Source organism: Colletes gigas, unplaced genomic scaffold (genome assembly GCF_013123115.1).
Source record: "Colletes gigas isolate AHSC1104 unplaced genomic scaffold, ASM1312311v1 Colletes_gigas_Sc00087, whole genome shotgun sequence".
Classification (NCBI taxonomy): Eukaryota; Metazoa; Arthropoda; class Insecta; order Hymenoptera; family Colletidae; genus Colletes; species Colletes gigas.
The window spans coordinates 72562-92500 of NW_025106715.1; the positions used below are offsets into that span (position 1 = coordinate 72562).

General features: G+C 33.3%; 5 protein-coding genes and 1 long non-coding RNA gene across 7 annotated transcripts in view; 5 read left to right on the forward strand and 1 right to left on the reverse strand.

Annotated features, from left to right (window-relative positions):
• Positions 1 to 642: 642 nt before the first annotated feature.
• LOC122403970 (protein fuzzy homolog) lies at positions 643 to 2529 on the forward strand. The gene is made up of 6 exons (XM_043407808.1): positions 643 to 732; positions 927 to 1039; positions 1114 to 1506; positions 1567 to 1764; positions 1846 to 2045; positions 2139 to 2529. Exons 2-6 carry the CDS (start codon positions 962 to 964, stop codon positions 2482 to 2484), a joined length of 1215 nt encoding a protein of 404 aa, XP_043263743.1. The 5' UTR covers positions 643 to 732; positions 927 to 961; the 3' UTR covers positions 2485 to 2529.
• A 664-nt stretch (positions 2530 to 3193) lies between these two features.
• Positions 3194 to 5394, forward strand: LOC122403965 (magnesium transporter NIPA2-like). Its single transcript, XM_043407799.1, has 4 exons — positions 3194 to 3435; positions 3526 to 3648; positions 3868 to 4010; positions 4098 to 5394. Exons 1-4 carry the CDS (start codon positions 3336 to 3338, stop codon positions 4824 to 4826), a joined length of 1095 nt encoding a protein of 364 aa, XP_043263734.1. The 5' UTR covers positions 3194 to 3335; the 3' UTR covers positions 4827 to 5394.
• Positions 5395 to 6101: 707 nt separating this feature from the next.
• LOC122403966 (protein cornichon-like) lies at positions 6102 to 7094 on the forward strand. 2 transcript variants are annotated; one of them, XM_043407800.1, is made up of 4 exons: positions 6102 to 6315; positions 6447 to 6515; positions 6597 to 6853; positions 6939 to 7094. In XM_043407800.1, the coding sequence occupies exons 1-4, from the start codon at positions 6235 to 6237 to the stop codon at positions 6961 to 6963; spliced, it is 432 nt and encodes a 143-aa protein (XP_043263735.1). In that variant the 5' UTR covers positions 6102 to 6234; the 3' UTR covers positions 6964 to 7094. The 2 variants fall into 2 exon arrangements, with proteins under 2 accessions (XP_043263735.1, XP_043263736.1); XM_043407801.1 differs by lacking the exon at positions 6939 to 7094 and having other exon boundaries at positions 6597 to 6857.
• Positions 7095 to 7182: 88 nt separating this feature from the next.
• Positions 7183 to 7846, reverse strand: LOC122403967. Its single transcript, XR_006259666.1, has 3 exons — positions 7665 to 7846; positions 7446 to 7532; positions 7183 to 7279 (listed from the first exon to the last, which is right to left on the reverse strand). It is a non-coding gene; the product is annotated as an uncharacterized LOC122403967 (long non-coding RNA).
• Positions 7847 to 11374: 3528 nt separating this feature from the next.
• Positions 11375 to 14615, forward strand: LOC122403981 (phenylalanine--tRNA ligase beta subunit-like). Its single transcript, XM_043407826.1, is given in 12 exon segments — positions 11375 to 11574; positions 11724 to 11779; positions 11896 to 12050; positions 12507 to 12576; positions 12678 to 12944; positions 13011 to 13190; positions 13275 to 13616; positions 13618 to 13656; positions 13744 to 13824; positions 13903 to 13995; positions 14072 to 14351; positions 14464 to 14615. Coding segments are annotated over 12 exon segments (1773 nt in total). The 5' UTR covers positions 11375 to 11516.
• Positions 14616 to 15273: 658 nt separating this feature from the next.
• The window catches only part of LOC122403980 (ankyrin repeat domain-containing protein 17-like), a 21920-nt gene continuing 17254 nt past the window's right edge, over positions 15274 to 19939 (forward strand). Inside the window, exons 1-4 of the mRNA XM_043407825.1 lie at positions 15274 to 15614; positions 18541 to 18984; positions 19527 to 19674; positions 19816 to 19939. The exon at positions 19816 to 19939 is cut by the window's right edge and continues 157 nt beyond it. Coding sequence (XP_043263760.1) covers positions 15411 to 15614; positions 18541 to 18984; positions 19527 to 19674; positions 19816 to 19939 — 920 coding nt within the window. The 5' untranslated portion in view covers positions 15274 to 15410. The remainder of the gene's footprint in view (positions 15615 to 18540; positions 18985 to 19526; positions 19675 to 19815) is intronic.

Genomic DNA, 19939 nt, shown 5'->3' on the forward strand with positions numbered 1-19939 from the left:
TTTTTAAATATGCTACAAAGCTAAGTAATAAATTATTAGTTATTAATTGTATATCGTTACGTTTTAATAATGGATTTGAGACATAATCTGTATGTGACAGCTCTCGTGTGTTCTTATGAAATATCTCGATAGCCCCGTGGTATGTACATTTTGAAGTTGTTATAAATTCAAGAAATAAATTACTAGTCGTTAAATGTATTTCGATACATATAAATGCAATGATACTTAATAAACGATGATTTGTTCATTGGATCGATTATCTATCATAAAGTTTTAATAATGTCACCTAACCCATCAAACAATACCATCTACTATAGCTTTTTGTACAATATTTTTGAAAAGTTAACGATATTAAGGAATTTACATGTAAAATCACTACTGTTATTAACTTGCGAAATATTGTGCAAGAGACCTCTAAAATTTTATCTAGTTGAACGAAGTGCATAGTGTACACCGAACAGTATAGAATCTATTGTGAAATCATATATAGCACTGGACTTTCAATTGGTGGAATGACACTGGCAGCGTCACATTCTACCAATTAGAAGTCAGTAATATCATTTCATCAATCAGAAGTCTTTACAAATTTGATGTTTCCATGAGTAAATACCTACGTAGGTACCTATTCACATGTAGGTTTTTAAAAAAAAAGACAACCGCCATCTTGCATTTGTATTGTAAAATGAAATAAGTATGTATAAACTAAAATACTGGATCGGTATGAACCGAAAGGTAAATAATTTTTATTTCATTTTAATAAGTGAAGCAGTACAGTTGTAATAAGAAAAATATATTTGCACGAATGTACACGCTTTATTGAGAATAACAGAAAGAAAATGTAATATTTATTCTTGGACAGTAGGAAATAAGAGAAAATTTTTGCATAGTTGACTGAATAAGAATAATACAAATTTATGTACAACTAGATCTTTGACGTACGAAGAAGAAAAACACCATTATAATGGTAGCTCACATTATGTGTTTAACTTCTTCTGGTGGAATTCCATTATTCTCTCGACAAAAAGGAGAAGGTGACACGGTAGGAAACTTATTCAACAAAGAATATAAGAATTACATAAATATCACTAATATTTCTGTTTCTAATACTCGTAGATGACATTTTCTAAAATAGCATCTCTAAATGGAATACACATGTTTCTTAAGTCACAAGACATCAAACTTTTATACACAGACTTACCAGATACTACTGTAATGTGGAAGGAGTTTGAACAAAGCGTTACATTAATAGCTATTGCAACTGGAACTACAAAATATATTTTAACTCAATTTCTTGATGCTATATTCGGTGCTATGATTTTATTTGTTGGTATCGATGAAGTAAAAAGTGCAAAAAATATTGAAAAGCTTAAAAAAGACATGCGCTTATGTAGTCCAATTGTTGATAGTTTATTACAATGTCTTGATGCTGGAGATGGAATCTCTTTAAAAACTGATATTGTTAATATGACGGAATGTATTATGTGCAATGAAAATAATTTACTTCAGGTAATCTGAATATTTTAAATTGAAAACTCATTTTCTGTATTAAATAATAATATATTTAAGACTTGTTTAGAGGGTTATGTGGAATGTTTGGATTCTATATACGGATGTATTTTAATACATGGCTGCCTAGCAGTTGCCACAGAAGGATGGTGGAGTTTAAACCCTATAGAAAGGAAATTGTTAATAATAGCTGTTACTGCAGAAGGTGTTTGTACTACCCGCGATATTCCAGTATTTTTACCTTATAAGAGTCCAAATGTAAGTATATTTTAAAAGTTATAGGAAAATAAATTTAACGTGACAACAACATATATACATGTAACATGGGAGATGATGTAGGTGGCTTTCAGACTAGTGTCTGTTACATTGATTAATCATATCGAAGTACTTGCATTATGTGGACCACATCCAGAATTATCAGAAATTGAAAGATTTGCTGTACAATGTTGGAAGAGTAGCATCGATGCTTTACACGGGGCAGAACAGTGCTATCCAAAGAATTTACCCATGTCTATAAATTTAGATTCGGAAACGCTTGGGTAATATATAAAAATATTTTGCTTACATAATTTTATGAACAGAAATATACCGCCAAAACATGGATAAAGTATGTATTTTCCATATCTACATAGATTTCTTTTGGCAAATTATAAAGTACAGAAATTCGTACTTGGCAGAAACATTCAGTATGCTAAAAACAGAGTCAGCGGATCACACAGATTGGATATACTACGAACGTTTTATCATCAAGCTGTTGAAACCTTTATATTATCTCCTGAATCCGAAGGTGAAAGAAAGAGTGATAATTGGAAATTCGTTGGTGCAAAAGAAATATATTTATGTTCAGAATATCACAAATGTCACGCAGTTAAATATGGAGATCATATACTATGTATTTTATATGCTTCCATAGTTCCTACTCATACTATGAGATTAATTTGTCAGAAAATATTGAAAATGTTACTTGTCGATAAGTAAGATTGATAAAGAAAATGTAGTCCGTACGATTTTTTGTGTTTGCTCTATTGTTTTTATACGAATCTACTTTGTACTCTTATACTGTACATATATTCTTTTTATGTGCGCATGAATATTATTATATTATAAGAATATTATAATATCAAGGCATTGATTATTCAATGGTTAACAATGGTTGACCATTTGGTTGCGCACTTTCGAGAAAAAAAATTCTTTTCCGAATATATAATATGAGGTTAGAAATGTTCCCCTGAAAGATCATACGTAAGTACATACCTTTTTGGAGGATGTCTAGTATTATTTTCATGCAATGTTACAAATATCAAGACAATTAAACTGTTTAGAGAAATAATGCTGAAATAGAAAAAGAATCATAGGTAAAAAAATTAATTAACACCTAAAATATGGGTCGGAATGTAAAAATGCCTGGGCAGAGTCGACTGTCGAGATTCGAAATTGTGCCATTGACGCGAGGACGGACTTGAACTGTTCAGGATGAAGAAGGAAAGGCTCGCACTGGCACCGGTATTCTTTCTCGATTTCCCAATGTTGCACGAATTGTCGAGCTCGCGCAACGTGTGACTCTTACAGTAGGATATGTCGACTTACCTACCCCACCACTCCGTTCGTCGTTACTAGTGTCGCTGTCGATGCCGATGCATCAAATTATGCCAGATCTAGCCGCACTGATCTAAGGTATCCGTATACGAGTCGTATGCATCATACATCATCTGTGTTGCTGGCATTATTGATGATGATGTACGATTTTTATCCGCAATCATTCTTTACAAAGTTATACATTCATTTGTATTAATAATACGTGATTATGAGGCAGTAATCTATATCCAAATATGAATGCGACAACAGAAATTATAGTTAATAAAAAATTATATAATGCAACGGATTTTTACGTAGGTTTGGGACTAGCGATTAGTTCCTGCGGTTTTATAGGTTAGTTAAGGTTTGAATCTTTAGTAAAGAAATTGAATAATCTCTTTACTTAAAACTAATATGAACTTTGTCTGTATTGTGGTTATTTAGGCGCTAGTTTTATTATAAAAAAAAAAGCGTTAATTCGTCTGCAAAGATACGGCGCGTTACGAGCTTCGTCTGGAGGATTTGGATACTTGAAAGAATGGGTATGGTGGGTTGGTCTTCTTTCAAGTAAGTAAAAAATATTTACATATTATACAGTGTTATTTATTCATCAGTGGACTTGAAATAAATGCTGCCTATTCATACAAATGAACATTAACATTACAAATTACATAATGGATTGCAAAGAATTCTTTACTATGTATATGTATGTATAATTTGATTCGTGCAAAAAAAAAGATTGAGAAATGCTGATATATTTTTTTAAATTACATGGCTGAATTAAAGTGGGAATAGGAGAAGCAAGTAATTTTGCTGCTTATATGTTTGCTCCAGCTTCATTGGTTACACAATTAGGTGCACTCAGTGTTCTAATATCTGCAGTATTAGCATCAAAGTATTTAGACGAAAGACTTAATTTACTAGGAAAGGTAACATTAAATTGTACAATTACTTAATATTATTTACACATACTTAATACGAGAAGAAGATACATCTACAAATAACCTTCCTTTTAGATTGGCTGCCTTTTATGCATCTTAGGTTCTACGATTCTTGTACTTCATGCTCCCAAAGAAGAAGAAATTAGAACATTAAATGAGCTTTTAGACAAGATCAAGAATCCAGGATTTATTGTCTACGTTTTAGTTATAATAATATGCAGTCTTTTAATAATTTTTCATTTTGGCCCTGTTTGTGGAAAGCAGAATATAATCGTGTACATTTGTCTGTGTTCATCTATCGGCTCGTTAACTGTAATGAGCTGCAAGGGATTGGGATTGGCTATAAAAGAAACCATTAATGGATTTAATGGATTTTCAAACTGGCTAACATGGTTTTTTTTATTTAGTGTTATACTTTGCATCAGTGTACAAATGAATTATTTAAATAGATCGTTGGACTTATTTGAAACCACTATTGTGACACCAATTTATTATGTATTTTTTACAACATTAGTAATAATTGCTTCCGCTATACTGTTCAGAGAATGGGAAAATATGAGTGCAGAAGATATTTTGGGTTCTTTTTGTGGTTTTTTCATTGTGATAATTGCAATATTTTTATTGAATGCATTTAAAGAACTAGACATACACTATGGTAATATAAGTCATATATTACAACCTAAAAGGGAATTAATACGTAATAATACTCAGTGGACTATTAAGAATGAAGAAACATTAATAACAAGAACAGGTATAGAACTAGAGCATACATACAGAACTCAACCTTTATTAAGAAACTTTTAGCAATTATGCTTTGAGCATTAATAATGCGATACCGTACACAGTGATGGACATATATTTACAAATACTTGGCATTAAATTCTGTGTTTGTTAATATCGTATCGAAAGGGTATAAATAAATATCCACTGTGATTTTTTTAATGGCATATTGTATACATACATACATACGTATGTGCAGAATAATTTTTGATCAACTTAAACTTTAAATAAGATAGCAACGATTATAGTCATATTTATGTTTTGTCTTGCAGACATATATTTACAAACAATATATTTTTGATATCATGACACTAGTTTCGAGGGTCAAAATTATATCAGATATTATTTTAACTTGTAGTAACTCTAGTATTTTGTCGTTTTGCCGTTTGCATTGTCGATTGATGCACAACGCCTTTACTTGGTTTTTATCAAACAAACACAGTCATTGGCGTGAATCAAATTCTATGCATCCTCGATTAATAAAATTGTTATTATTTACATGCTTGTAAGTATATGTATGTTTGCTATTGTATGTGGTAATGTGCATCCGATACAATGTTATAATTGCGAGCAAATTGTTATTTAAAGTACCATATACGTATGTACATTCAGTTTGTAAAAATAAAGTTATTTATTTCTCCTTTTCAGGTTGTTATTAATATTTTGTTTTTTCATTAAATTTATATCTGTTACAGTTTCTGTTTTGTTCTTTATTAAAAATTTCTATTTGTACTCGTAAGAAAAAAACTTGGCTATACTAATTAGGGCGTACATAAAACTATTGTATTTTATTATTATTATACGAAAAAACATATAGAAACATTCGGTTAAGTAATTTACGTATCTTTCTTAAACAGTATTTTCAAACATTACATCCTCTTCGCTATCGGTAACCATGCATTTATATTAGCAAGGCTGTTTTTCCCGTATGTACGATATCGTAATTTCATAATACGTACAATGAACTTTTAACAGCAAATTGCAAACGTTAGATGCGAATAACTTTTAAATTTCATTAGATATTATTACAAAAAATGTTTTTATTAAATCTGATAAAATATGAAAAACATCGATATCTATTGTCTTGTGTAAAATAGAATCATTAAAATTGACGAGTTTGCATTTCTTTCGCAGGTTAGATCATAAAATTGTTTGTGGATACGTTTGATATGGTCATGACCGATTACAGTCTTACTAGATACATATCATTTAAAGTACTTACAAACGTACGTCACATATCTTAGCAATTGCAACGTTATCATTGAATCTCGTCAATGACAAACAAAATGTAAGCCGAATATCATTATAAATTGTTTGATCATATACGTATTAAGAATTGGACACCTGATTCGTGTGTCAATCTAATCCATAAGCGTCGAAACACGTTCAAGTACATACTTACATACTCGGTGTCGTTGAGTGTATAACCACAATGGCGTTCAATTTGGCCGCTTTTTCATATATTGTGGCTTTAATTACAGATGCTTTCTTGATATTCTTCGCAATATTTCATGTACGTGAAACTTACAAACGATGATGATTTTTTACACAAAACATATACCTGAATAATTGATCCGAATTGTTTCTAACCTTACGTTTTCTATGGATATTTGTCAACATAATTAAAGGCATTCAATTTTGCAGGTTATTGCGTTCGATGAATTAAAGACTGGGTATAAAAATCCGATTGAACAGTGTAACAGTTTAAATCCGGTGAGACATTACAAGCTTTTGTAACATTATAACATTTAATATTTTATTAAAAGTTTTAGTTAATGTATATTTTCATTTCAGCTAGTTATTCCAGAATATAGCCTGCATATTGTGATTAACATTTTATTTCTAATAAGTGGACAATGGTTTGCATTATTCCTCAATATTCCATTAATAGCATATCACTTATGGCAGTATTGGCATAGACCTGTCATGTCTAAACCAGGCCTCTACGACCCCACTAGTATAATGAATGCTCAAGTTTTAACAGCTCATCAAAGGGAAGGATGGATTAAACTTGCATTTTATCTCTTGTCGTTTTTCTATTATTTATACGGGTAAGTCTTTAAAGAAAATAATATATTATCCACAGTTTTAGGTATTGAAAATATGATTTTCACAAAATTTATATTTTTGTTTCAGCATGATCAGTTTATTGATTCAATGAACAAAGTATTTTTAATTCTATTTTTCATAATAATTTATCATCTTGTCTTTAGTACAATACAATTCGCAGATCCGATGTTATTCGTCAACATATAAGAAAAAACAAGATTGACCATTTTGTTAAAATATTACAATTTCTTAAAATAAAAATTAATATTCACATACTATTCTCTATTCATTTGTCATGTTGATTAATCGCGTAATAACGAAATAATATAGACGTCATTGTTATACTGGTGTTATTTTTCATAGGTCTAAAGTACCTTATTTTATTTTCCTTAGATCGGTACACATAGACATAACAATATGCATGGTCTCTGTATAAAAATAAAATGTCATTTAATGAATACTATGGTACGTTCTTACGTACGTATAATTTTTGTAGAAATATGTGTGAACTAAGAGACAATATAATTTAATAATTTATGTAGTTCCGAATTGTTTAGCAATTATATTAAATTCACGGCCTACGTAAGTACTTACCTACTTTGGAATTCTTTGCTTAGTGTATGTAGATAAAGTACAGCCGACTCTAGCATAGGTGTTCAAATAAAATTAACTCAAATCGTTCTGGAAAAATTATTTTTGATTGCGGGGGTAAATCACAATCATTTTTGATCAACAGACATATCCGCGAAATTCTACGAACTTTCGAGAAAAAAATTCTTTTTCGAAAATATAATGTGAGGTTAGAAATGTTACCTTGAAATTCCATACGTATATTTTGGAGGATTTTAAAATAAAATGAATTTTAACTTTAAAATTCGTGAAGAAGTTTATGTCTAATCGACTTTGAATTGAGTATAAATTGAATCAACTGTTTACACTCAGTCGTATTAATAACATACACATGTATACATACGTTCATTCATACGAATAATAAATATAATTCCTTTTTTTCAATAGTTAAAACATGATCAGGGATACTCGTTGAGCGTATCTATCGTAATCACCGCCAAAAACACAATTGCACTTGTACGAAATATATGTATATTTTACAGCTAAATAACTAAATACGTATCACGTGGCTCGAAATATTCCAAATAACGATCTGAACGATCGTTTATGAAAGTTGTTAAACCTGGAATACCCATTTTGAAACCTATTTATTAATTTACACTTTTCTTAATGTTTCATATCACAAACTAAGTTCGTTATGCGTATATCAATATTAGTTATTATGCATTTATACATAGGTTGCATGTAACAGGTACTCAAATTTTGTGTTGTTATTCGTTATTTTATTTGAATCAAAAGTTTGTTAAATATTATACTTTGACTACTTGGATAAATCAAAGAAATACAAGAGCTGTGCATAATGTTTTTGCATTGATCTTTACGATGTTACAAACCGTTATAATAAAAAATAAAATTAGATAGTATACTGATCTTGCATAATTAAGCGCATTGACGGGCGACAATACTAACGACGAATTTCCTTCCTATACATATAGGCAAATATACCATGTTCAGTTTTATTGCATAACTTGTTCCATAACAGAGATGTAAAGTGTCTGTGAGTTGTTAAATATAAAAGTTGTTACAAAACAGAGATGTAAAGTGTCTCTGAATTGTTAAATATAAAAGTTGTTACAAAACAGAGATGTAAAGTGTCTCTGAATTGTTAAATATAAAAGTTGTTACAAAACAGAGATGTAAAGTGTCTCTGAGTTGTTAAATATAAAAGTTGTTCAGTTCATTGCATAAGTTGTTCCCACAAATGAGATTTTCTTGGTCTTTAAAAAGACCGGTTTTCTCCCTTGCCCGCTGCTCGTGAAACATCTTCTTGGCCGCCATCTTCCATTTTGATCGAATGTAAATCTTCAATTAAATTCTTCATCTCGATACGGTCCGTCTTGCTTGGTGGTTGGGAGATAACTTCCGCGCGAGGGCCTCAGGGGGCTCTTATAACGTTTCAAGGAGCACGGACGATGGTCGCCCCCAGCGGACTGGCTGCTGATTGGCTCGTTGATACTTTGGCTTGACTGCATAAAAGTGGACACAGCTGGGCAAATCTTTTCAGTACTCCTGGAACCGCCGGGGGTACTGTTACGCGTTTTTTTCTTTCTGTTTCAGATATCTTCTGCGATGCTGACCAGGAGGGAATGGATCACCGTTTGGTATACACGTAACTAATATTAATATAACTAATCCATGTATTGTTTTTTTCCTCCTTTTTATGTATATGTATAGGTATATAGGTATTGTTGTACATATTTGGGTTGTTCCTTCCACTAATTTATTCAATTATTTTCCTTTCAGGTTTTATCATATTACATCGTTGGTTTGATATTTTTCCAATTATTTTGTTATTCGTCTTGCGCTTCGTTGGGTTGTTCCTTTCCAAATTAATCTATTATTGCACATCGTTGGTTTGTTTTTTTTTCTATTAATTCGTTTCTTCATCTTACTGCGTTGGGTTGGTCAATTCATTACTTCATACAATTAGGTTTTGGTTTTGATTTCTTATTTAGGTTATTTTTTACATGTACTATTAATTAACTATTAATTTTTACGTTAGTTTTTATGCAGGTCAATTTCTAGGTCGCCAACAGATGACGTCGGATTCATCGGGATTTACACGTAAGCGATTAATTTTAAGGCGCAGCGCGAATGTAAAAATTAACGTCGAATTTTTCTTTTTCCTTCTTTTCCTTGTTTTTCCGATGTTTCCTATATTTCATTAATTCACATTAATTCTCAATTCCACCTACGACGTTAATTTTCAATTTACATTGTATATTATTTTATTTACTGCGTAGATTGCCAAGTAATGAATTAATTAATAGCTTATTTTCCAGTCTCGTTTCCCCGTTTCTAGCTCCGGTCACCGCTGCTTTGATGTAAAAAGCAAGTGATCGGCCGTTTAGATGGTTCGAAGGGTCGGTTGCCGTCCTCTGGTGAGACAATTCTAGGGAAAGAGTCATCGGCCGTAGAGGGGACCTGTTCCTGTCTGCGGTAGCCCCGACTCAGGATCTCTCTCCTGTGTAAGACGTCCCGGGTTGGGTCCTACGGGCTCCCAGCAGGGCGCGTTGGAGAAATGGGGAACCCGTGTCTGGTGCGTCGATTCTCCTCCCCTTCAATTGGACTTGCTAAGAGGTAACGAGCTGCCCCTTTTGACCCGCTATTCGGTACGGTGTCGCACCTCATGTTCCTACTGCACTGTGCAGTATTGTGTCGCGTTTCGTCGTGTCGCGTCTCCCACAATTTCGCTTCCTCCTTTGTTTTAGAAAAGTAATTACTTGGCATCTTTTTTTTTGCGTAATCTAGTTTCTAAGTGTGTAAAAAGGAAGGTCGATCGAACTTTGTTCCATCGATCTCACTTTGGGTCTCCAATCGCAGCAACCTCCTCGTGGTGAGACCTGGTAATCGGTGTTACCTTTCAAGAAGAACTTCTTCATTATGGGTAACACCGAGCTAATGGCTGCGAATTTAAAACAATATAAATTTCAGTTTTAATCGAAATCAAAATCAAATGTTGTCTAATACTTTTTTCTAGGTATTACTTCTAGAAAAAATTTCAATGAGATAAGTTTTACTATTGTAAAAATTATGATCGTTTGAAAATTGACAATTTTTCTGAGCATTTTGTCACTTTACGACGTTAAGGAACAACTTTTCGAGTATTCTTCGTATTCAACCCCCAAGCAAGACGGACCGTATCGAGATGAAGAATTTAATTGAAGATTTACATTCGATCAAAATCGAAGTTGGCGGCCAAGAAGATGTTTCACGAGCAGCGGCCAACGGGACAAACCGGTCTTTTTAAAGACCAAGAAAATCTCATATTTGGGAACAACAACTAGACTGAACAAATAAACTGAACAACTTTTATATTTAACAAGTCAGAGACTGAACATCTCTGTTATGGAACAACTTATGCAATAAAACTGAACATGGTATATTTGCCTATATAGGCGAAAAATATACAAATACAAATTGAATTTATTGAATTGATATTAAATAAACATTCTTTGCTATAAAATCAAAAAATTATTATTTGAAATAATAGAACAATTAGAAAATAAATCGTTTGAAAATAATTTCGAAAGTCTTACTTGATAAACTATATTCAAACGATTTATTTGCAAAGTATTGTTTCATGTCAAACATGATCAGGGGGTCTTGAAACGTGTATTTACGTGTCAATTTTTCATTCAATATGGGCTTTGCTTATATATTTGTGCCCATATAACGTGAAACGTAAAAATGCCTGGGCAGTCGAGATTCGAAATTGTATGCCATTAACGCGAGAACGCACTTGAGCTGTTCAAGATGAAGAAGGAAAGGCTCGCAATGCTTCGCATTCGCTTTCTTACTCGATTTCCGAAAGTTACGCGAAATACCGAGCTCACGTAATATGGCTCGTACGGTAGGATATGTCGGCTTTTCCCACCACCCACCACTCCGTTAGACACTAAAGAAGTTCGTCGTTATTAGTGTCGCCGTCGTGTCGATGCATTTAATTATTCCAAATCTGGTCGGTCACACTGGCCTGGCCACATTGTTCATCAGATTACCATAAGAAAGATACAAGTGGTTATCGTATAAAAAATGCCGACCGTTAATGTCAAACGTGACTTGTTATTTAAAGCTCTTGGTAAAACGTATTGTAAGTTATGAATCATTCTAATTGCAACTATACAATATATGATGTATGGTTCATGTTTTGTTATCCAACATCAATTCAATTATTTCATACATTAATGTTTTAATACAACACTTGTAAAAGTAATTCAATTTAAGATAATACTATTTTAGCGGATGATGAGTTTCAAGATTTGTGCTTCAAATTTGGTTTAGAATTGGACGAAGTGGTAAGTATTTTTTTAATTTGCCAGTATGTATTTATTAATATATTTAAAGATTTAGAGTAGATACATTTTAGCATACATTATCTGATAAACAACATTAATCATATTTTAATTTTCAGACAACAGAAAAGTTAATGATAATGAAGGAAAAGGGACTAGATCAAAATACAGAAGTATCTGATGAAATTATATATAAAATTGACATACCAGCAAACAGATATGATTTATTATGCTTGGAAGGTTTAACTCTCGGATTGCTCATATTTTTAAACAAGTATGTACAATTGTTTCTCCTTGACTTTATGCACATACAAATGGTTAATTGATATTAACAATATATAGTTTGTTATTTCTTTATGTTTACACATGTGTCTTTTTCAAAATATTTATCTATGTTCTTGATACAAATATTCTATGTTTCTAATATTCATAACAATGGAATTATGTTGGAATAATTCTTGCAAAAGTCAGAATAGTTGATCCAATTGTACCTATGGTTAAAGGTGCCATAAGTTTTATGTTGTTTTTATGGGTAGAATCCATTGTTAGAATAATTCCCACATGGTATAGGACAGACACCCTGTAAATTTATATGATTCTTTGTCATAAAATTTCATTATCATTATTATAATTATAAAGATTTGTTACAGTATAACAATGGAAAAAATATAATAAGAGATTAAATTTATGTATCCTTATACTCTTTATATTTTGCAATATTTTTATGTAGAATAGATATACCGCGTTATATGGGAATGCTTTCGGATACAGGCATGCAGAAGATTACTATGACAAGTGAGGTATATACTAGTATGAAAATTGATGTCTATTATAAAAAGAAATAATTAAAATGCAAAATGTATGGGCATTAACAAAATATTCATCTTGTATCGTGTTTTAGTGTCTGAAAATCAGAGGACATATTGTTGCAGCTATTTTACGTGATATTACATTTACAAAAGACTCTTACGATAGTTTCATTGATCTGCAAGACAAATTACATCAAAATATAGGAAGAAAACGAAGTTTGGTATCTATCGGTACTCATGATTTTGACACAATTCAGGGTCCATTTTTATACGATGCAAAACCACCAGCCGACATCTGTTTTAAACCACTTAATCAAGATAGGGAGTATACAGGAGAAGGAATTATGAACTTATACGCTGTAGGTGGTTTTGAATAGAATTTAATTGAATTTGGATAAAATTTTCTACTGAAAAATGTTTTGCAGAATCATGCACAGTTAAAGCGATACCTACACATCATAAAAGATAGTCCAGTTTTTCCTGTAGTGCAAGATAGCAATGGAATTATTTTATCCCTTCCACCTATTATCAATGGAGATCATTCAAAAATTACACTCGATACCAAAAATGTATTCATTGAATGTACAGCAACAGATCTTACAAAGGTATAAGATAAAAGTGATATTTTTCTAATGTATTATAGAATTGAGAGTCACGTTAATTCAAAGTTTTCATTTATAAAATTATAGGCAAGGATAGTGTTGGACACTATAGTCTGTGCATTTAGCCAATACTGTAAAATAAAATATACAGTAGAAAAGGTGGAAGTAATATATCCTAATAAACAAGTATTTCATTATCCTGACTTGAAATATCGAACTGAGGAAATTGATTGTGAAAAAGCTATAAATTATATTGGCATAAAACAAACAGCGGAAGAAGTAGCTAATCTACTTTCTAAAATGTCGTTAAAAACATGTGTAAGGAAAAATAACATATTGAATATTGAAGTTCCTCCCACTAGACACGATGTGATACACGCATGTGACATTTATGAAGATATCGCCATAGCATATGGATACAACAACATTCAGAAAAACTATACCATATTTATCTACAATCGCAGAAGAGGTAAGAATAAATTTGATCGTTTTTTAAATTTGCAATATCCGAAAATACTTACCGATAATTTTCTACTCTTTTGCATTTAAAATTTAGTTCCCGCTTAATAAATTGTCCGATCAATTACGTACAGAATTGGCTTGCGCTGGTTTTACAGAAGCATTAACTTTCTCATTGGTAAGCAATATCTTCGATGATATTTGTTTAAACTGTGCATGTAATTGATTCATTAGGTTCAATGATTCTTCTCCATAGTGTTCACGCGAAGATATAGCGGACAAATTAGGTCATAAACTGGAAAACGTACCAGCGGTTCATATATCAAATCCAAAAACTTTAGAATTTCAGGTACAGAAATTTCAGTGATATTACTGTTCGTCGGAAAAATTAGATCGATATTTTACATTTTACGATAATGTTATAGGTAGCACGCACTACTCTACTGCCTGGATTATTGAGGACATTAGCTGCAAATAAAAAAATGCCACTTCCTCAGAAATTGTTTGAAGTTTCCGATGTTATATTAAGAGATAATACTACGGAAGTAGGTGCGCGTAATAATCGTCATTTGTGTGCGCTGTATTGTAATAAATCGGATGGTTTCGAAATAATTCATGGTTTATTGGACAGAATATTACACGTATTAGAAATACCGTGGAGCGTTGGTGAAAACTCGGACGGTTATTATCTTCTAGCGGTCGATGGTAAAGCATCATACAACGAATTATTTTATTGGAAAAGTTAAATGACACGATATACAAAAAATGGAAACATACCAGACCCACCCTGTGTCTCATCTAAAATGATTTTTTACAGATCCTACTTTCTTCCGTCATCGTTGTGCGGAAATTTTCTGTTACAACAAAGTGATTGGAAAAATGGGCGTTCTGCACCCGGATGTAATTACAAAGTTTGATCTAAATATACCCTGCTCTGTATTAGAGATCGATATTGAACCATTTGTATAAGAAAGAAAAATTGTTTGTTATGTAACAACAAATACTTGAATAAATAATGACTTTTTTTTTTTACCACGCTGCTTTTATTACGCAAAATTAATAATTAAGGAAATCTAAACGATTTTAATTGTGTTCGGCTACGTCAGATTAATTTACGTTCATTTAACATGAAACGTGTTAAATATATTATATTAAGTTAAATAGTTTCTAGATAATTTGCTCTTATAGCAAATATGGAAACAAGTTTCAAGCTGTGCTATTTTCTTACAAATTAAAATGTTTATAGAGTCTGAGAATAGACGCAAAGAAATATTACTATTGTTTTATTTTGTATTTGATATGTTTGCGAAAATATCAATAATTATTTCGCTCTACATTTAAAACTGAAACATTCATAGCGCAACATCGCTAAGCAGAGTCGAGATTTCGTCGAGCGTAGAGTAGATCGAAGAGTAGATATTAATTATAGTTATTAAAAGGAAAATAATAAAATAAAAGAAACGAGAATAAAAATGAATTACATATGATAAGAAACAGGGAATGTATAAAACGTTTAAAAAGTATAAATCGAATTTACCCGCCACGGGAAACGAAAGATGGCTCGTCGAATCGTATGAAATTATATAGATGGTCAAAGAGGCATCCGGGAGCCTCGGTGTCGGCCATAGTAGAAATGGCGGGTGTTAGCTTACGTGAATGACGGCGATCGTGCTCGAGATTATTATCGAAAAGCAAGTGTTCTGTGTGTGTTTCGCGACACGGGAACGATACCTCAGTATCATATGATTCATCTGGAAGGTAAAGATGCAGAATGTAGCACAAGGAACGACCTCGGATAGTCAAAAGCACGAAAAATCAGCGAGCGTTCACCACGACATTGGAAAGACGTCGTCGACTCCCCAGTCTTCGAACTCCAGTCCTACGAAGTCAGAGACCGAGACCTTCTCCGAGCTGCAGCCACGCTTTATGGCAGACTCGTCGGAGAGCGAAGAGGACAGTGTTTCAGAGGTAAACTAAGCCAAAAAACATGCCACGTCGTGGATAAGATATTTCTGCGATGAGAGGTTGAACGCACGCATCTACGCACGTATACGCACTATACACGCACGCACACGTACGAATCCGTCCGTCTCTTCTGCGTCCGTCCGTCCAGTCACCGCCCCCTCCCTTTCCCTCCCGCCCTCATCTTTCGTTCTTCTTCTTTCTTATATACAAGTTCGTCGCCGCTTACTTACTCTTGCCTGCCTTTTCTACGTATAGTATAGTCGTATATGTATGCGTCGTGTCTGTGTATATGCGTACGGGTACGTACTTACTTACACACGCACCAGCTTTCGATGAAGTCTCTACTCGCGATCGATGTTGATCTTGTTCGACATTTTCTTACTTCTTTGCGATTTCTTTGTTGCAATTTCGTCGTGGAATCGTCTTTTTCTGCACGCGAATTCGAATATATAGCTACACAGAGTTGTCAAGTAAACCATTAACATTTAATGTTGATATTTCTGCAGTTTTATCGTAATTTCCAAAGTCTCGTTGTTTATGTTGGAAGAAAAATCCGAATCTAATTATGATACAAACTGGTAGACTGAAAAGAAGTTATTCTTGAATGGCCGTCATGCGAAATTGGAACGAAACGTATCGTTGGTCTGTAAAAATTAACACAAAACTATGTCATACCGTTCGACGCTTTGTAATCGTATACACTGGTAAGCAAGGCTGACAGGCAATCAAATAGAAAGATTCTTCTTGTCTCCTCGCAAAGTTCGAATTCAACATCGAAGTACAAGATATTGACAACATAACCATTAAACGGCCAATTGCAGATCTAAACGAGTTTTACATACCTAGATGCGTTAAAAACAAAAGGAAAGGAAGGTAAAACAAGAAGGGAATTCATGCAGGGACGTTATATAATCGGGATGTATGCGTTAATAGCTTATGGAACGTCAGCGTAAAGTCCACGCGCAATACACTTGCAGGAAATATCCTTTAGTTTATTGGAATGTGCGTTTTATTTCTCGATGATTTCTTTGATTGTATCGATGTATCATTTTGAATCTTCTTATAACTCCATCGACTGGTGGTCAGTGTCTATCGATATCAAACGAAAACAATTAATTTATTCAAGGTATACGATACTCTTGGACAAGGAAAAAATTTGTCTAACATTTTTCGTATGTCATAGCTTCGCATGCCCTATGAACGAACACGTACATACAAGCAAGCGCTGGGTAAAGAACTCCGGTTAGCTGTACTGCATAATCAAGCGCGTGCGCACGCACGTGTACGCCTGTGTACACGTATATGTTTATAAAAGTAGCATTTATGCATGTATATACACACGACGTTCTCGCACGTATGTATATACGTATATATTTTCACTGGCTAGTAAACTCGCGTGTAGTACATTCGCCCGCGCGCGTGCTGCCCTGTTCCCCTCTATGTATGTACATATTTGTATGTGTGCGAGTATTTTACGTCCGCTTGCACTACGTTGTGCGCCACCCAGCGGAGTTCTCCTCGGCCGCGTTTCTCGCGTATTCGTGCGAGTTCGTGAGCCTGCTTGTCTGCCTGCTCGGTCGTCTTTTACCTACGTTCTCTATACGTTCATAGGTGTATTTCTACCTTTATCCTAACCGCTAGCTCATTCTGTAGTACTGTCAACGAGCTGTTTCACCTCTATCTTTGCCTCTGCCTCTGCCTCTACCGGTTACTCTACCCTCCTGTGTCGCTCGTGTTCGTGGCGTGGAAATTGTGGAGAGCAGAGCCACCATATTATTCTATATTCTGCCATCAGCGGTTATACGGAGCTATTTTTTTCCCCCCACGATTTTTTTAGTGCGAACAATTACATTAGTCGATACGACGTGCTTACTCGTCGATTAGTGGATACGCGGCGATTTCTCTTTTCTTCGGATTCAAAAAAACAAATGAAACGCGTAGGTACGCACGCAGAGTATAGCAAGGAAGTGTCAGTTTCGTCCTTCTTGGAATGGCTGCACATTGTTCTTATGTCTCTCTGTGTTCACTGGCAAGCGGTTTTAGTCGTTTAGAGAAGACGCGATACTTTCACCTCTCTTCTGATTTGCGTTTATGTCTCATCGGTTTCCACTCGCAGCGCGAGAGGATATGACCTCTACGCGAGATGTACATACGATGATTTAGATTATGTGGAATTCTTAATTTGCCTTTAAAAATAGTAGATTTACTCGTAACCCTAGCACGTATTGCAACGATGCTTTGCTTCTCTATATTACTTTGTCCAAAATCATATTTCGTCTAACCATTATTTAATTTCAATTCTTTATTCGTTTCGCAATATCCGATTAATAGTGTTTCCTTAATAATAATTAATATCATTTCTAGCAATATTATTTTCCGTTGCATGTTTACAATATTTTTCTCGAATAGAAATAACCTCAATTTGGTAAAATGCTCGCTTTTCTGTGTCAAGCCTTTATAACAAATTTTTTTTTATCTTACAAGAATTGTTTTATTTATATAAATCAAGTACAGCTATTTCTTATAATATTTAAGAAATATATAAAACGATTCAGCAATTTTTTAATTATCATTTACAATATTTATGTGTATTTCTGCATTCGTAAGAAACAATGTTAGATTACAGAGAATTTCTGAAACAATAAAACTATATTACCCATATGAAATATCAGTATGATCATAATTTTATATGAAAAAATTGAGAGAAAAGCAATTATTGGCGATTTCTATAGCGTATATTTTTAAATATATAAATAAACAATACCCTTGTCACCGTACAATGTTACTGTTTTTATTTATAGATTTAAGTAATTATTGCGTTAAACATTATGAGTATACTGAGATAATATATGTTTAAATTTTAACTGTGTATTAAATTCATGTACAGAATTTAATCTTATCGGGAAAAATGTTACTTTGTTATTTATAGGTGGGGTGTTTTGCAATTGATCAGGTCGAATTAGACGAAGGTCATCATTTAGAATCGTCCAAGTTTCTATTGACTCCTGAAGATCCAGAGAGATCCGTGGATCCTGAAACTCAGGCACGGTTAGAAGCTTTGCTGGAAGCAGCTGGTATCGGCAAGTTGTCGTCAGGCGATGGGAAGCACTTGGCTGATCACGAAGTGCTCCGTCGCTTAACATCTAGTGTTTCTTGTGCATTAGATGAAGCAGCAGCTGCATTAACTCGTATGCGCAGCGATAATCCACGCACACAAAGCGAAAAACGCTCTCTTGTAGAGGCTTGCACCGATGGCGACGTTGGTACTGTTAGGAAATTACTAACGGAAGGACGCAGTGTTCACGAGACTACAGAGGAGGGAGAGAGTTTGCTCTCTCTCGCCTGCTCGGCTGGTTACTACGAACTTGCTCAGGTTTGAACTTTATCTCATATTTTGTTTGCATTTTGAATACTTATAGAAAAGTACAAAAACATGTATACAACATTGTATGCCATGCCATTCTATTCTACATGAGTTATTGCCCATAGGATACATGATTTGTGTAAGATATAGTAAATATGCAGTATGGTTGTTACGTATTTCAAAAATATTTTCTGCAGATAGTTAATAGTTGTTACCAATGTCACTAAATAATAGATCGAGACTTTACATTCTGTTATTTATATACTAGTTTGAGCAAGAACAAAGGAACACTGGGAATTATTTTGATATTCGGCACAAGAAATATTTGGATCGGTTAAAATACTTGTAGAAATTTTATATAATTTATCTGCATGGAGTTTTATATTTATCAAATATAGTTACATTAGTTCACATTCTTTTGTTTCATAAAGAAAAAGTGAAATGTGTAACTTTTCTTAGTTGTATACATCACGATGAATGCAATGAAATTTTTAACAGTTTTATTAGTGACAATATTATTTTATTTTACGAGTAATTTGTTATACAAACAGGTACTTTTGGCAATGAATGCAAACGTAGAAGACCGTGGCATAAAGGGAGATTGTACCCCTTTAATGGAGGCTATCACTGCAGGGCATGTAGATGTTGTAAGCTTGCTTATCGCTCATGGAGCTGATGTTAATGCTCAATCTGCTTCAGGTATGAAATTCAACTTGTGGTATTCATAAGAATAATACAGCATTAACAATAATGGTGGTTGCGTGATGCTTACGTTATAAAGTTTTTTTTATACTCGTATTACTTAATGTCTAGAATCTAAGTAATTTTTCATATCTTTAGGTAATACACCACTTATGTATGCTTGTTCGGGTGGTCATGAAGAGATTGTGCGAATATTGTTAGAAGCAGGTGCGAATGTGGAAGATCACAATGAGAATGGTCATACACCATTAATGGAAGCAGC

Coding starts and splice junctions, on each gene's coding strand:
- LOC122403966 (XM_043407800.1), top strand. CDS start 6,235: ATGGCGTTCAATTTGGCCGCTTTTTCATATATTGTGGCTTTAATTACA. Junction 6,316..6,446: donor TATTCTTCGCAATATTTCAT/GTACGTGAAACT, acceptor TCAATTTTGCAG/GTTATTGCGTTCGATGAATT. Junction 6,516..6,596: donor AGTGTAACAGTTTAAATCCG/GTGAGACATTAC, acceptor TTTTCATTTCAG/CTAGTTATTCCAGAATATAG.
- LOC122403970 (XM_043407808.1), top strand. CDS start 962: ATGGTAGCTCACATTATGTGTTTAACTTCTTCTGGTGGAATTCCATTA. Junction 1,040..1,113: donor AAAAAGGAGAAGGTGACACG/GTAGGAAACTTA, acceptor TAATACTCGTAG/ATGACATTTTCTAAAATAGC. Junction 1,507..1,566: donor ATGAAAATAATTTACTTCAG/GTAATCTGAATA, acceptor AATATATTTAAG/ACTTGTTTAGAGGGTTATGT.
- LOC122403965 (XM_043407799.1), top strand. CDS start 3,336: ATGAATGCGACAACAGAAATTATAGTTAATAAAAAATTATATAATGCA. Junction 3,649..3,867: donor GTGGGTTGGTCTTCTTTCAA/GTAAGTAAAAAA, acceptor GCTGAATTAAAG/TGGGAATAGGAGAAGCAAGT. Junction 4,011..4,097: donor GACTTAATTTACTAGGAAAG/GTAACATTAAAT, acceptor CCTTCCTTTTAG/ATTGGCTGCCTTTTATGCAT.